General features: G+C 34.1%; 1 protein-coding gene across 24 annotated transcripts in view; it reads right to left on the reverse strand.

Moving 5' to 3' along the window:
- The window catches only part of LOC105471095 (FER tyrosine kinase), a 692,543-nt gene that overhangs the window by 256,742 nt on the left and 417,195 nt on the right, over positions 1–18,606 (reverse strand). For 2 of the 24 annotated variants that reach the window (XM_071098649.1, XR_011624808.1), the window contains one exon: positions 13,831–13,901. The exons of 20 other annotated variants lie outside the window; for them this stretch is intronic. In XM_071098649.1, the coding sequence (XP_070954750.1) occupies positions 13,878–13,901 (24 nt within the window). In that variant the 3' untranslated portion in view covers positions 13,831–13,877. Of the gene's footprint in view, positions 1–5,359; positions 10,435–12,772; positions 12,838–13,830; positions 13,902–18,606 lie in introns of those variants that run through there. 2 more of the 24 variants (XR_011624809.1, XM_024789505.2) reach the window with 2 other exon arrangements.

Consider the following 18,606-nt stretch of genomic DNA (forward strand, 5'->3'; position numbering starts at 1 on the left):
ATGAGTTTGTGTCCTTTGTAGGGACATGGATGCACCTGGAAACCATCATTCTCAGCAAACTATTCCAAGAACAGAAAACCAAACACCGCATGTTCTCACTCATAGCTGGGAACTGAACAATGAGAACACTTGGACACAGGACATGGAACATCACATACGGAGCCTACTGTGGGGTGGGGGAGGGGGGAGCGATAGCATTAGGAGATATAACTAATGTAAATGATGAGTTAATGAGTGCAGCAAACCAACATAGCACATGTATACATATGTAACAAATCTGCACGTTGTGCACATGTACCCTAGAACACAAAGTATAATAAAAAAAATAATAAAGCATTTACGGTTGTATCTGTCCATATAATTCTCAAATACCAAATAGATGCAATTTAATGCCAGCCTTTATTGTTGAGTGTTCTAAAAATCATGCCTAAGTTTTCTACTAACTCTTGATTAAAATGAAAATTATTTTAATAAAGTATAAGGTTTTCAATCTTAGGAAAAAAAGATTATCTTGAAAAACCAAATTATGTATTTCTGTCTTTTTAAACAGTTCAAAATGTACATGGTTTGACTTTCTCCTGATGACTCAAGGCTACGAGATTGCTTTGTAATTACTTCTATCTGTATTTTATAACTTTTCCCCCCGATATTTTAAAGCATTTTTGACTTGGAGACAAGGTCATATTTCTGGAACATTTTTTAATCAACTGGCCCTCTTATTCTGTTACTATTTCCCTCATTCATAGAAAACCTATCACTAGAGAATTATTCATTTCTTGACAGCCAGACATTTTTAGTGACTTCTTTTAGGAAAAAAAAAAAAAAGAAAAAATAAGTCACCTCCTTCTTTGTAAGCCCAATTCCTTAAAATGATCATGTACCTTATTTCTGTTAACTTAAATGCAAAGGAAAAGCCAACCTTGCTTTGGGTGAAATAATGCAACAGATAAACCACATAACCAAGGATTTCTGTGATTCTAGTAAATAGTATCTTAGATGATGTCTAGATTCCAGCTAGCAACATCTGGTGAGATAGGAATTGACTTACAAGATATAGCTACATGTAATAAAGTATTTATACTTTGTTCTGTCACCACTTACAATGGATTAGCAATAACACATTCTGGAACAGAGTAATCTATTTTGGTGTGCTTCTTTAATTAAAAAAAAATTATTGGCAAAGAGAGACTTTAAGGCAGCCAATGCTTTTTCACTACCACAAACAAAACAAACAGTCTGTTTCTACTAATTACTGCAGGATATACACCTTTATGACATTAGGAATATAGAAATATCTTACCTGCTGTGATTGAATAAAAAGGCTAAAAACCACTTCATACTTTTCCTCTTTCCCAGTCCCCTCACGATAAGTTACAGTCTATATCTGGGGGTAAATTTTTATCATATATTCACAGTGTTCTCATATCCCTACAGATACATTTATTCATCAAAATAAAGTTTATACAAGACATTTTTAAATCCATAGAAAAGTATCATAAAAAGCAAACTATAAAGACTCTAAGGATTATTTGGCTAAAATATTAGACACATATTAAAGCATTCACCTATCATTACCCTTTTGATTTATTTTCTAACTTTGACCATACTTTCTACTGCTCCTCATTCTCTCTCACCCTCTTCTTTAAGAAAAGAGCAAAAACAGTTTATACGTATATAAACTTCATATATATGTATATGTACATAAACAGTTTATATACATATATATGTATGCATGTATATGCTTTCAAGGGAGATGCTATATAAAAATTATACCGTTCACAGCTAGAATAAACCTTTTGCTAGAAATTAATTAGAAACTGAGCATCCAAAGCAGTACCTAAAGCTAAACAATCAGAAAGGGCAATGTGAAATACAATTACCTTATTTTCTCAATATGTTTAACAGCCATTAAAATCAATTCCTTACAATATTTATTTTATTCTTATTAAAAAGTTGAGCCCTATAATACATTTCAAGAACTCATGAATTTATTTTCATAAATACTATTATCACATCACCAAACACTGAAATATACACATAGCTTTAAAATATTTTGTGACATGATTGCCAATCGGCAGCAGTAAAAGCTTTCTAAGAATTCAATCAGAAAGTATGGAGCTGGCAGAAGGGAAAGTACCAGGACTTCAAAACATAGATATTTACAAAAGCAAGGTGTGATGGCCAGATTTTAAAACCCACTAGAACATCTAATTGATGCACTAGAATTCTACCTTCATAAACTCAGTGCCACAAGAAGCTCCTGCATTTGGGAGCAAGCACCTTCTAAAACAGGAACAAACAAACTACAGTGATGAAACTAGCAGTACTGTGCTAAGTAATATTATCTATTTTTGCCAACATTTTACTTACTCTTTCAGTTAGGGTTGCTTTCAGCTACTGCGGCAGGAATATGTCTAAAATTAACCTAGATAAATAAGGTTTTATGTGTCTCATTAAATGAAATTTGTAAATGAAGTAAGCAGTTCAGAATTGGTGCCAGTTACTCAACAGAAACAAGAAGAACCCAAGAGCCTTCTTCTGTCTTTCTTACAAAAAGTCTCTTGACCTAAATTTGCTTATCAGTTATCATCCTTCAGTCAACACTATTTTTAGATCAATAAATGCAGAAACTAAATTTGAGGTGGGTCTTTCACATGACTGCTAAAGTCATCCCAAAATGGCCAAAAGTAGAAAAAGAGACTAAAAAAGAGAGTACATGTATTGATGAATAAGGAGGAATGAAGAGAAGTTCCAAAGATTTCAACAATGAGCAGGGATACAATGCAGTACAACCAAACTCCACAAGCCTTGAAAACACAAAGACTTTCATTCGAAGGTAAAGGAAGAATAAAGCCCACATTAATAGCCACTTCTCAATGCTGAATTACATGGGATACGGGAGAATGAGCAGTCTTCTGTTGAACAGGAAGTTTGCTTATCAGAATGAGCTTTCAAAGGCCAAATTTAAAAATTCTTAGAAGATGGAAAATTGTATTATAATAGGTGAGGGAAGTGAAATCCCAATAAAGAATCGATCTACCATACATAATACAGTATCAATATGACACACTACTTGGAGGGAACAGATGACCCAGAAAAGCAGCTTGAGGGGCTATGGCTTACCCGAAAACTAGGTCTAGACTAGTCTCATCTCCAGAGGAATGTCAGTTTCTGATAAAAGGACAACTTCTGCCTAAAACATACTCTTGTGAGTCAGCATGTACCTTATGGTGGTAAGAATTCACCAAAATAAATAAATAAATAAATAAATAAATAAATAAATAAATAAAGAATACCAGAAAATAAAAACAAAAGATGTCAAGAATATCTGTATAAAACACAGAGGCTAAATAGTGACTCCATAAGAATACAAAGGCTTCCTATGATCAATTCAGGTATGTGTAACTGAATATGTATGTCTCCAAGTGAGTGTAGTAATATGTATGTCTCCAAGTGAGTACAATAACATCTGACTGAGCAGACTGACAATGAGAAGTACTTAAAAGTATATTTTTAGGTTTATCAAGAGGTGTCTTTATACTTACATCAGTATTAGTTAATAACCAAAGACAAATCATCAAGGCAATGGGTAGAAGTTCATAATTATGAGAGTTCAATTAAGTATTTATTTGTTGAATTGTTTTAAAATTTCAAGAGTCAGTGTGCATCCTTATATGTAATGTCTTCCCAAGGATGGTGGCTGGTAGCCATCAAAGCAAAAATTCTTATTCTATTTACTCTAAACAGAATTGACATAAGTGAGAAAAATAATAAAGTTGTAATCTTTTCTACTTTACTTTGAAGATATGTAGTAGAACTAATATAAAAGAAAAAAGTTAATAAAATTTAAGAGCATTAAGAACTATTTCAAAAATAAGAAAAAGCACCAAATTGTTTTGAAAAGACAATGACGGTATGTATAAAAAATGCATAGAAAAATATTAAAGAAGGATAATAAAAGAATGTATATCAGAGATTGAAGATTCTAATATAAAAGAAAAAAGTTAATAAAATTTGAGAATTAAGAACAATTTCAAAAACAAGAAATAAAAAGCACAAAATGGTTTTGAAAAGATGACAGTGTGTATAAAAAAACAGAAAAATATTAAAAAAGAAGCATAAAAGAATATATATCAGAGATTGAAGAGTAACAAGAAAGCAAGACTTTTCTTAAAAAAATTTAAGTTATGCAAGTCACTAGCTAGCCATGTGAGTCGTTAATTATCTCAGGCTTCAGAGACATTATTATATATAAAATGATAATTTGGAGAAGACAATCCCAATGGATTCAACATCCTCTAATATTTTTATAAATTTATAAACCAGATAACGCAAAACTTATGCACACGAGTAACGGTCATTATATTTACAAACAGTACTTATCCAATAATATAGGACACATATTTGGAACACCATAAGCCAAATACTGGATGTAGTAATATTAAAGCGAGAATCGTGTATGCATTTCAACTATCTTCAAAATAAAGAAAATATATGAACTTGTTCGGCATTTACAATTCTTATTTGAAGGCCAGAATTAGGTTTTCCTAATATAGTGAATCTGGAAAAAGAAAGCCTAAAAAAGAGAGGCATTAAATAAGGGACTCAAGAGAATGCAGGCAATTAAGTTTAAATTGTCAAATGACATACAAATATAATTATTTACCAACACAACAGATTGAAAATAGGGCTATATTCCTATTAGTAACAGAAATTATATTTTATACATTAAGAGTAAGGAATTAGTGTATTCCAAGTTACTAAATTAAACCATAAACACTGATTATAAAATTAGCATTGAATTATACAGTTACATATCATAATGAAAAGCTTTACCAGTTATTGTCACCAACTATTAAATACCTATGTTCAAGAAAAACATTATTATTTTCCTTTGGTGACAGACATTGAAAATAACAAGGCTAAATTGAGCTCACCAGCCAGAATAGAAACTGAAATTTGAAAAATAGAAATGTTAATACTATCTTTGTTGAATATTCAGTTTAAAATCTGAGCCATGTTTCTCCTCAAATAGTCGATAAAACTGCACTGTCTTTTACCTTCCATGTATTGAAATACTGGAAAGGACATATTTTTCTCAAAACTGAGAGGTGAATTAAGGAAACAAATGAAATAAAATACAAATGGAAAAGAAGCCACTTTCATTTTTTTCAATGACTTTGGTTTAGCAGCTGAGTGACAGCATTGTTCAAAAGAATTTTGTTTACCCCCAGATACAGAAGTCAAGAGAAATTATCCTCCCCATTTGAAGCAGCCGCATAAAATAGATGACCTGCTGGACTCTTAGATAATGTCTAGGCCCTGGGTAAAGTAGGCCTGAAACAGAACTTCCCCTTACCTGATCTCTGTGGACTTCTGATGTGGAAGGCTCAGAGCTGAACATTAAAGCACATGTTTTACAGGATTGGGAGCCGACACCAGGCTCCAACTGACCCTTACAATGAGGACATTTCATTTTCTGCTCCATCTCAAAATTTAGCTAAGAGATAGTGACAGTGGGCCCAAGGAAGTCAATTTACCAACAAACCTTCCTGTCTGAGGCAAAAGCAAGATAGAAGAGAGGTGCAAATCTGGATCTCCTATTTCATACTATCTCCCCCTGTTGGCACGGAAGTATACTAGTCAGTTCTGGATTAAAGGTACAGATACAGCCAACAAATGTTGCGTTTTCAAGCAACAAAGAGAAAATCCTTGTACATTAAGTGAATATACACTATCTAAGAAATAAATCTCTGTTCTACTTGATTTTTATTATTATTATTATTTTTTTTTTTTGAGACAGAGTTTCACTCTTGTCACCCAGGCTGGAGTGCAATGGCACCATCTCGGCTCTCTGCAACCTTTGCCTCCCAGGTTCAAGTGATTCTCCTGCCTCAGTCTCCTGAGTAGCTGGAATTACAGACACTCGCCACCACGCCTGGCTAATTTTTTTTTTTTTTTTTGTATTTTTAGTATAGATGGGGTTTTACCATGTTAGCCAGGCTAGTCTCGAACTCCTGACCTCAGGTGATCCGCCCACCTCAGCCTCCCAAAGTGCTGGGATTACAGGCGTGAGCCACTGCACCTGGCCTTTGATTTTTTTAATTAGATAAATAAAAATACCTGATTTTATTCCTAAGAAACATATAGAAGTCTTCTTATTTTAGGTTTTTAATCTCAAGGTCTCTGAGAATAGACCAAACTTTCAAGCAGTTCTTGAAACAAAACCTTGCAGATAGCTGTGCTACAAAGCTTTTCTTAATCCAACGTGTTTTAATTTTTTTATTTTTTATTGAGGTATAACTCTCTAATATTTTATAATTCTTCTGTTCAAAGGTAAAGAATATAAAGTATGTGCAAATGATCTCTAAGGTCCAAACAGAAATAAAAATTTTAAATTTCCTTGCCACAAGAATGTACTACACTTAACACACAATGAAGTGGCACGGCTAGAGAGGAAGTAGAGTGGGATACTCAAAACCATAAATGTTTAATCGGAAAGTAAGGCTCCACTTTTGATAACCTATTCTATAATAATTTGTTAATTGTTTTATAAATCTCTGCTTTATTCATTCATTTTTTAAAACAAATATACAACTACTAGATGTTGTACTATACAACTACTAGATGCCAGGTATATTCAGGTATTGTACAGAACATTCTTTCTAATGGACCAAAGTTCAAGAAACTTTATGAAAACAAGTAAGAAAAACAGAAAAGAGAAAGAGAGTCAAAAGTCTTACCCAGTAAAACTTTCCCGGGTCACAATTCTAACATAAACATCTCCTTCTTTAAACTCTGGCTCCCTTTATAATTAGATGCAATAAAAAAAATTTTTTTTTTAAATTTTCTTGCCTCTTAGGATAATTTCCTCTAGTTTTCTTGGGGGGTATTCACTTTTTATATTTTATTGTCTGCAACAATCATTCTTTATACCACGTCCATCAAAATAAATCTCATTTTGTATACTGAGAATAATTTTATAAAATTTTACATTTAATAAACAATAATAGACAATATAGAGTAAAGAATTTTTAGGAGCAGGCATTGTTCTCAGCATTTTAGATGGATTATCTCATTTAATTCCCCACATTAACCCTATGAAATAGTTTCTATTACAAGCCCTAGTTTACAGATGAGAAAATTGAGGTAAGGAAAGTTTAACTTGCCCAAACTTACATAGCCAAAAAATGACTGATGCCACATATTCAAATCCAAGCAACTTTGTTCCAGAAACTATGCAATTAACTATTATACTATGTTTCTTAGATTAAGTCCCTGCTCTATTTCACCAAAGGTATTCTTTTGCCAAAAAAAGAGTCTCCAAAGATAAATTAACAATTTATTAATTTTGTTTTTCTACTTAAGTGTTGATACATTCAGTAAACAATATTTACAGTTTCTCAATCATTCCCTGCACTCATTTTTCTCTAACTGTAAACATAATTTGAATTTTATACCAGAATAAGTTTATATTTTCATTAAAATAAAATTATATTTTCCTATATTTTATTTCCTGATTGGTTTCACTTATTTATTTTTTAAATATTCATTAAGCATTCATTAGGTGCCAGGCACTTACCCAGGTTCATAAAATCATAAAACATTAAATCTGGAGGCAATTTTCAACATTAAATGAGTTGAAATCAATGCTTACAGTCAAAGAATATAAACTCTTAAGATGCTGGATTTGTTGCCTGGTCTAGCCCAGAGAGAAGCTAATTTTGGTGTTTCTTTGTTCATCATCTGTACTCACTGGTTTTGCTCTTCACAACTAGAAAACTTTAATATCATCTAGATACCTCACTAGGAAGACCTCCTCTTTCAGATCATTTATAAAGACAATAATCACAACAGATGTTGTATTAATTCCCTAGGGCTGCTGTAACACAGTACGAGAAATCCGGTGACTTAAAACAACAGAAATTTATTATCCTACAGTTCTGGAGGCCAGAAGTCTGAAATCAAGGTATTAGCAAGGCCATGCTCCCTCCAAAACTTCTAGGGGATAACCCTTCCTTACCTCCTATAGTTTCTGGTAGCCCCAGGCATTCTTTTGCTTGTGATAGCATAATTCCAATATCTGCCTCTGTCTTCACATGGCTGTCTTCCCTGTATGTCAGTCTCTCTTCTCTTCTTCTAAGGGCACCAGTCACACTGGATTAGAGCTCACCATATTAACTAGTTTACAACTACAGACCTTATTTCCAAATTAGGTCACGTACACAGGTATGGAGTATTACAACTTAAAGATATCTTTTGGGGGCACATAATTCAAACCATAACAGATGTGATAATCAATTGCTGGGGGACCTTGCTCTTTATACTTTTCTAGTCAAATAGACATCTATTCCTACTTTTTGGCTTCTGAATTTAAACCTGTTCTTGGGTCATCCTAAAAGCCCATTTCCCATTTCAGCAGTGATTTAACATTTAGTAACCTTTGGTAAAAAACATTGTCAATGTATTTTCTGAAACCTAAGTAGCTTATTTTATATACACTACCTTCACTAAAAAAAGGCTCTAAGAATAATCAGTCAAGTATGATTTCTTCTATTGAAATATTCCCTATCCCCTAGGAGATTATTTTACATAAATATTTGGTGACTCTATTTGTTGATATGAGTTCTAAGAGCTTGTCCAATATTCAAAAAATATTTACTTAGCCTCCTCTACATAGCAAGCACTGTACAAGGCAGAGGAAATAGTAGTAAACATAATGAAAGTGCCTACCTTTTTAAAGCTACAGTCTGAGGAACAAGCAGGGATTATAGTAGAAGACAGATAATAAAAACATACATACATACCATAATCAAATGAGTTCATACATACCAAAGTACATATATTAGTATTTAATGCATGGAAATATTTAGAACTAACCTTCCACAGAGTAAATTATTAGAACCAACCTACCACAGAGTAAATTCTTAATAATTGTACTAATAGTTGAAATGGTAAAAATACTAAAGTAAGTGCTTTGCAAGAAAAGGAAAAAGGCAATAAGATAAATAATGATGGCAGGGGTCAGATAGGGTCTATTACAGCTGAAGTAGTCAGAGATCTCCCAAAGAAGTATCATTTGACCTGAAATTATCAAAAGAAGGCAGTTGGTCATATGAAGATCTGGGGAATAAGTATTAAAAGGAGATAAAACATAAAGGCCCAGAAATAAGAAGAAACTTACTGTACCCAAAGGACAATAGGACCTCAATGGCTGGAGTGTGATGGGTGAGGACTGGTAGGAAATAATGAGGGGAAGTAAGCAGGGATGAGATCATCTAATTGAGTTCATGGTGAGGATTAGAATTTTATTCTAGTTATACAGGAATACCAACGGAGGGTCATAAGCAGGAGAAATATAAAATCTCATTTATACATTAAGATAACTCAAGCTATTATACAGAAAATAAAATGTACAAAGTGTAAGGGAACAAACAGGTAAACTGGCTGAAGTAGTTCAGACCTTAACTTATGGTGAATTTACTAGGATGATCACAATGGATATGTTATCAAGAGGTCAGATTTGGGATTTATTTTGGAGGTAATATCAAGACAACTTGCTAATAGGATTTGGAAAAAAGTGAACACAAGGGTGATTCCCAAGATTTTGACTTAAGCAATTGACTGAAAATACCCTTTACTAAGAAGACTGTAGGAATGGCAGATTTGAGGGTTTTGTCAAGTTCAATTTAAGATTATCAGTCCAATTATTGTATGAAATGATCAAAGACAATCTTTATAAATTAAGTTCACATTAAAAATGTCTTATTCATTCAAATGAACTGTCATACCTTATATATGACACCAGATATAGCAAATGATTTAAAATAATTATAACAAAAGCATTCTTTCTACATATTTAAAAACCAAGTTGCAGGGTGATAACTTTTGGTAGGTAGGATTAAAAAAGGAAGGGCTTCACATATAAATTTTAAAACTATATGCATTTAATTTTATTTTTAAAACAAGGTGATAAAATACCTCAATTTCAGAAATTTGATTTTTCTGACACTGAGCTCCACCTGCTGGTAATTTCTTACCTATCGGTATTACATAACTAAAAAGAACTAAAATATCTATGCTAAGGGGACTGTTGTCTCCAAAACGAAAATACTGAAAACTCTACTTAGGAGGCATGAAGGAAACATCTTCTTTCTTTATAGCTACCATTTATTGAACTTAGCTATATATCAGGCACTGTACTAAACATTTTTGCAAGCGCTATTTCACTTAACTTTCAAGACAATTCTATGAGATGACTTGCCACTTTTAACCAGTAAGGAATCTTATCTCATAGAGGTTATGTGATTTTGCCTGTGGTGATACTTTAATAGCACAGAGGATTTGAACTAAAGTCCCTCTGATTACACATCTGTTGGCTTAGTAACCATGCAACATTGATTGTATAAAATAGAAACTTCCTGACAGAGAAACTTTCTGTCAGTTTCTCTGACAGAAAAACTTCTGTCAGGAAGTTTCTATTTGAGTTTGAACCTGCCACACCGATTCTGATAAAGTTCCTTAATCTCTTCAAGCTTCAATGTTCTTGTCTGAAGGGCTGGAATAACTCCTTTGCAGGACTGTTTGCCAGTAGTATATAAAGTATGTTACATATATAGCATACTGCTTAGCACATAGTGAAGAGTAATTAAGGATTAGTTCTTTTAGTAATTTTTGCTAAATGGCATGTTAAAATTACTTATGAGGCTTTATTGACAAATGTCAATGAATCAAATTAAGTATCTCTCAAAGAATCTTTTGGAAACTTTAAATTTTTCCATTTTAATAGCTACCAAATAAATTTGTTTAGAAAAACCCTCCCTCCAAAATAGAACATGTTTCATACAATAGCTAAATTTTCTGTACTCTTTACTCATCTATAAAACCTACAGAAATACTGATCATCTATAAAGCTATCAAAAAACTCTACAAAGTGAAATCAAGATAACCAACTACAAGATCCAACTCCGACTTAAAAAAAAAAAGGTAGAAATAGTAAGATATCAATGAGTAAAATGTAAAATGAAAATTGTTAGCAAAAGTTGAAGTTTAACACTAAAAATTACCCTTCAATCATCAGCAATATTTTTTAATCCTAACAAGGGAAAAGACTTGAATAATTTGTGGGAGTTATAATTTCACAAACATAAACATTATGTTTAACATAAAAAATATCTAATTGTTTAAAAATACAGCTTCAAAATTTTTGAAACTCAGCTAATGAATTAACTAATAAATCGTACTAATTTTACAGATCTAGCCTCAAACAAGTATAGAATATCTGCAATCGAGAGAGAACTCCCCTCTGAATACAACTGAGAACTCCCCACAGAATACAATTATCTGTTGCATATCCAAACTTCAGCTGAGAGGAGAGAAGTGACACTAAGAAATGATTGTTAAAAAACACACCCAGTCCACCACCCCATTATTCTAAATCTAGATTATATTATTGGATAAAATCAATTTAGAGACTGCTGCATTCTTAGGCCCATATAGAACCATTTTGATGTCATGGCCTCCACTTTCACTGATGGATTCTAGATTCTGCAAGAGATGGCCTTACGAATCTCCTTCTTACATTAGCTTTAGTGATATTGTAAAGGGCACTGCCACTACAAAAGTCAGAATTAAAGCCTCCAGTAAGAAATTCTATTAGGGCTCAATACAATGAAAAGCTTTGCTTCCCCTGCAATGTGACATGCTTTCTTTTACTTAAGAGTGTTATATGACTTTATCTCCCTTTTCATTTTGGCCTTTGGAAAGCTTAGAGACAAAATAATAGCTCTAGGGTAGTAACTATACATACATCCTATAAACTATAGTCTTGATATCCTGTTACAACTTACATTGTTCCTGGTTCTCATTTTATTTTATATTTATATTTTCCCGAATGTTGTTGTCATTAGCTACCTCAAATACTCTGGGGAGTAAGGCAGGAAATGAATAAATGAGTAAATGAACACAAGCATGTAAATCTTTTACAAAAAGCCCTGCAATGTGAGGTTTACTTATTCAGGGAGCTATAACAGTCTTACCACTGAACAATTTAAAACAAAAGCCTGATTACCAAGAGTTGGTGACATCATGCTCCTTGGCGTCTTCAGACCCCCAGACATGGTCATTCTACTGAGCTACCTTTCTTAGAGGTGATAAAGCTGAAGCTTAAAGCATCAGCTTTTTCATACTTCCTGTTACTCATCTGTTTGACTCTAAGGAAAATTAGAAGCAAACAAGAAGCTTCCCTTGTGTTCTTTGGTTTTCAGTTATAATCACAAGTTACATCATACACCTACTCAGCAAGAAATCAAAGCTGTCTCTGACTTTGGGAAATGGGAAAGAGGCAACTTCCCCCCAAATCGCCCAAGAAAACAATAAGGAAGAGCAGACAAAAATTAAATTAACTCTACCTAAACTGACTTATCTGAAAAAAAGTTAAATTAGACTTTCATATTCCTGTGGAGAACAAAAGACCAGTGTTTCATTGGTCTAGTGTGACTAGTCCATGCTTGTTTTACTTCCCATATACCAAATTATCTTAAGTGTTTGCAATAATTACTCCATCACCTTAAAAGCATGGCCTATCTTAAAAATAGAAACAATTATGATTTAATTCCTCAGCATAATTTTAAAATTATAATGAGCAACCACTAAGTTAAAATTAGGCCTCTAAATTGTATGCTGTCATTAAAAGCTAGAAAGCACATACTTATTAATTTCTGTTGAGTTAAATAGCTAGCAAAAAGTCAGAATCAACATATCTATATATTACCTTTGTATCATAGTCCTTGGGAATAAAAGAAAGCCTCGTGGATTGTCATTATTATTTTATAAAGCCTGGCAATGAAATTTTCTGATTAAATTCATGTTTAATACACAAAGACAATTATATGAATAAAAGATGATACAGAATACTGTATCATACTAGAAAATGCTAACTGATCAAAATACAGAATCCTATGTTCAATTAATTTGTATTAGATTTAATACAGGAATTAAATCCTGGAAAACATGATCAAATATAATATGAAATTGATGGCAGTTATCCAAAAAGTCTATATAATTCTATTACACACAAAAGGAGAACAAAAACGAATCTCAGTAACAGTTTTCAAGATTACTTGAATTTCATCTCATGCCACCCAACCCATGAGCGAACATGACAGAGTTATCTGGCAATTTTCTTTTCTAATAACATACCTACACTTGAGCCTAATAAATAGCAAAGACTATGAATATTTTATAAGTAATAAAATTGGAAAAGGCTCACTATATCAAAAGGTACAGCTATCTGTAATAATTATATAACACTGCTAACATAAGCTATATCTAAATACCCACAACACAATTAATAGAAAATTGAAATAACTATATATATAATGCAAGTCTATACTCATCCAGGTCCCTCCCGATCCAATGCTACAATTAATTACATTTCAGATTTCTGTTCGGTGGGGTGTCGGGGTGGTGGGTTGCCTAAATTATTAAGGTAAATATCTATATTTCCCATTTCATTTTATCTTATTAAATACCTCCCAATAAAAGCTTTTGGGAATCAACAATTTGGAATGAATCACGTAAGTACAGATAAACAAATTTTCTATTTGTACTATGCTCCTGACGTAAAACTTGAATCAAGTATAATAATGAATTTTCCTAAGTATCTGAACCACAAATTATATCTATATATTACATTTTATTAAACTATAAAGGAAGAGTTTTGACACCTTTAAGTAAGATTGGTTCAATAAATATTTTTATTTTAAATTCCAAATATTTTTAATTTGAGAATGCAAATATAATCAATGCCTTTTGTCTATGAATTCTTACCTTGTACAGCTCCAGTTTAAAAAAGAAACAGAGGAAAAGTTCGCAAGTCAGTAGTCAATAAAAATGGAAACCTGGAGAGTAAAGCAGGAGAGAAGAGGGAAGTGGGTCATATCATAGTACCCTGAGTCAAGCAGGGGAGTATGGGAAAAGTGAGAGAAGAGGGAATGAAAAGCTTTTCTTACCTCAGGCCCTCTTTTTCATCTCCTTTTTCCTACTCCCTTTTTGTTTGTCCTTTTATCTGCCTCCCATTTCTGTATTTTCTTTCTCTCCTGTTCTTTACCTTTCATCTTCCTCACCTTTCTTTACTGATCTTCCTACCCTCACCTTTTTATCTTGCAACCTTTCTTCTGACATATATCTCCTTCACCTCTTTCTTAATTCTTCCTTAATGGCCTTAGCAACAAAAAACTGGGGGAAAGAAAAGAGTTCCCGCCAAAATTAAATTTTAATTAGGACAGAGTAATTTGTCCCCTTGTAAAAAACACAAAAGTCCTTTGTGGAATAAGAACAATGTTCAGGCTCCACAAAAACTGCGCCTTATTATGAAACAAACAAACAAACAAACAAGAGCCATTTAACTACCAGAGTTTCAGAAAGTAGCTATTTGTTTTTTTGTTTTTGTTTTTGTTTTGAGATGGAGTGTTAATCTTGATGGTACAATTTCAGCTCATGCATCCTCGGCCTGCCGGGTTCAAGCCATTCTCCTGCCTCAGCCTCTAGGGCAGCTGGGATTACAGGCGCCCACCACCACGCCTGGTTAATTTTTATATTTTTAGTAGAGACAGGATTTCACCACGTTGGCCAGGCTGGTCTTAAACTCCTGACCTCAGGTGATCCAACTGCATCAGCATTCCAACTGCTGGGATTACAGGCATGAGCCACTGGGCCAGGCCAAAAATAGTTATTTGTAATGACTAAGGTTCTGGAGACTTTAGGTTAACTAAATTTCTCAAAAGACAACTAAAGCTTTTTCTTACTAACTGGATTCCATCTCTACCTGACCTTCTTTAGTCCTTTGTTCACTGACTTCTGAAACCAGGTGTCTTTCATAATCCACATCCTACTTTACTTCAACTCCTTCCAAGTTACATGCCTAACCCATACCCTCCTTGTCTTTGCTAAACCCATTTGCTTACACCTGTAGCCACCACCATTCCTGGCTATACTACAGAAAAGAAATGTGTTCTTCTCTCTAAAATTTCAAGAACTTTTCCCTAGTCTTCTCCTCTATTCTAAATTATTTTTTCCTATATATTTCTCTTAATCTAAACTACTTTTGAAAAGCAAAGAGCTAGGCTTACACAAATTTGTGAAATGAGCTAAATTAATCTTCAGCAACTTTTCACCTTCCCTTCCAGCACTATGCCCCTCACTAGCCTGCCTATCAGAATAAAGACTACCATTCAAAGTATGATTTCACATGCTTGTGCTATCCACTTCCATGCTGACTCCACTGCTCCTGAATTCCCCAAGCCCTTGATTTGAGGTACATATTAATGTCTGATGATGCTTAACATGCTACTTCTCCAAGAGGCATTCAGAATTTAATAAGGATCTTTAAGACAAAAATCCTTTGCCCAATAGTCATTATTTTTCAGCCACAAGAGATCTGAAGAATACAACACTTTGTAATCAAAAATAATAGCGAACTATAGTTTCTCAGTAAAAGAGAAAGAAGAGGAGGTACATGGTCCATAGAAGAAACGTAATAATAATGGTTAGAGAGTGGGTAACAGAGAAAAGTAAGCATAGCATATATAGTTTAAAAAGCTCCTCCTTCTCCCAGATAATTCTGAAAAGATAGCCATAGAAAGCTCAACACACAAACTAACATACACACATGTACACACACACATACACACACACACACACACACACAGAGACAGAGAGAGAGAGAGAGAGAGAGAGAGAGAGAGAGACAGAGAAGTTAAGCATGCTTTCATTTTGGTCCTATGTTAAGTTAGAACAATTTTTGTCTAAAATTTTTCATTGAAGTACAAGATGAATATAGCAAAGTTTACATATCAAAAGTGTGCGGGTTATACATTTTTGCAGACTGAAGAAGTCCTTGCAAGCAGAACACAGATCAAGAAGCAAGTCACCGTCTATACTCTAGAGGTCTCTTGTGTGGCCCCTTTCAGTCTGTACACCCACTCCACCAAGGGGAACCACCATTCTGACTTCGAATGTCATTGACTACTTTCACCTTTCTTTGAACTCCATATAAATGGAATCACAGAATATGTACTGTTTGGTGTCTTTTCACTTAATATTATTTTTGTAAGATTCAGCCATACTGCTCTATGTAGTTGTAATGTTTATTTTCATTACTGCAGAGTATCCCATTGGGTAAGTATCCCACAATTTATGTATTCTACTATTGATTGACATTTGGACAGTTTCTACCTGGGGTCATTATAAATGGTGCTCCTGTGAATATTCTTGTACATGCCTTTTTGAAAGACTATATATGTATTTCTATTGGGTGTATATCCAGGAGCGGATATACTGAGTCACAGGGTGTGCACATTTCCTTCTTTAGTACGTACTGCCCAATAGGCTTTCCAAAGTAGTGGTTGTGGCTAAGAGATTTTAGAGGACATTCTGGCCCTGCTTAAATAACATAGCATACCAAATTTCTACTTTGCCTATCTATAAATGATGTGTTAGTCAAGACTACTACTCTGCATCCTTCCCTTTCTGTGAGAATTATGAGTTTATTACTTTATCACACAGATTCCAGACTAATTTACCCCTATACATTAGCTGAGTGTTTTGGTTTTGTTTGGTATTTATATACAAGGAATATGTGGAGAGCGTCACACATTTAAGTAAAAACTGCTACCTAAATGCTGATGGTTTCATTTTGCAACATTAAGCATGTTCAAAAAATTTTTATTGAGTACCTACTCTTTGCCAGGTACTGTGTTACGCAGTAAAAGTTTATATAGAAAATAATTATAAGAGATGCAATAGGTATAATAATAGCATAAATGAAACCATTTGTGGACATTTACATTCTCAGTACTCTCATCTACCTCTCGGACATTCCCTTTCATTTACTGAGGTATTTGGCAAGTAGCTTAAGATTATTTTCTTTCCAGCTCAACCCCCAGCATTATCATAAATGATTCTTATACTCAAGGCCTCAAAGTTCCTCGGATGGCTTCACCTCCGAAAGTACTCATCTATGCTTAACTTCAGTAACTCATTCTACCATTTGTAACTTGGAACTTACCAGTCAGAACTTCTTCACCTGTAAGATTTCAAACCACACTTGATAGTTACTTACTCCAATAACACTTGTTCATAACTCAATTGATACAACCATCCCAGGTAATACCCCCAAAATTTTTCTCCCAGGCCTTCAACCCTTATATCTTCCTTTCTTGTTTTGCTCGTTTCATAGCATGGTCTGTGATTATAACCAGTATCCATTCAGATTAGTAAGAGTTCATGGGGCCACACAGAGTGGCACACACCTGTAGTCAATCTCAGCACTTTAGAAGGTTGAGGCAGGTGGATCACCTGAGGTCAGAGTTCAAAACCAGGCTGGCCAACATGGCGAAACCCCGTCTCTACTAAAAATACAAACATTAGCCAGGCTTGGTGGTGGGCGCCTGTAATCCCATTTACTTGAGAGGTTGAGGTATGAAAATCTCTTGAACCTGGAAGACAGAGGTTGCAGTGAGCCAAGATTGTGCCACTGCCCTCCAGCATGGGCGACAAGAGCGAGACTCTGTCTCAAGAAAAAAAAAAAAAAAAGTCCATGGTAGGGGCCAGACAAGGTAAACCCTTTAGGCAGGTCATTTAATGAAATTTGTTGTTTAATTCTAAGCGAAAAGAACAAATCTGGAGGCAACACATTATCTGACTTTAAATTATACTACAGGGCTATAGTAACCTGTATTAGTCCATTTTTACACTGCTGATAAAGACATACCTGAGACTGGGTAATTTACAAAGAAAAAGAAGCTTTACTCACAGTTCCAAGTGGCTGAGAGGCCTCACAATCATGGTGGAAGGCAGAAGGCAAAAGGCACTTCTTACATGGCAGCCGACAAGACAGAATGAGAGCCAAGCAAAAGAGGAGACCCCTTATAAAACCATCAGATCCTGTAAGACTTATTCACTATCATGAGAACAGTCTGGGGGAAACTGCCCCCGTGATTCAGTTACCTCCAACCATGTACCTGCCACAACACGTGGGAATTATGGGAGCTACAATTCAAGATGAGATTTGGGTGAGGACACGGCCAAACCATATCATAAGTAAAACTGCATGATACTTGTACAAATATAGACACAGATCAACGAAGCAAAATAACCCAGAAATAAAACCATCTACCTACAACCAACTGACCTTTGACAAAGTTGACAAAAATAATGAGGAAAGGCTACCCTATCCAATAAATGGTGCTCTGAAAATTGGCTAGCCATATGCAAAAGAATAAAACTAGATGTCTCTCACCATATAAAAAATTAACTCAAGATGGATTAAAGACTCAAACGGAAACCTGAAACTATAAAAATTCCAGAAGAACACCTAAGAAACACTCTTCCAGACATCGGTCTACACAAAGAATTTATGACAACAACCCAAAAGCAAATGCAACAAAAACAAACATAGATAAATGGGACTTAATTACACTAAAAAGTTTTAGGCAACAAAATAATCAATCAATAGAACAAACACACAATCTACAGAATGGGAGAAAATATTTGCAAGTTATGACTCTAACAAAGTACTAATATCCAGAATCTATAGGGAACTGA

This window comes from Macaca nemestrina, chromosome 6 (assembly GCF_043159975.1).
Source record: "Macaca nemestrina isolate mMacNem1 chromosome 6, mMacNem.hap1, whole genome shotgun sequence".
Taxonomy (NCBI): Eukaryota; Metazoa; Chordata; class Mammalia; order Primates; family Cercopithecidae; genus Macaca; species Macaca nemestrina.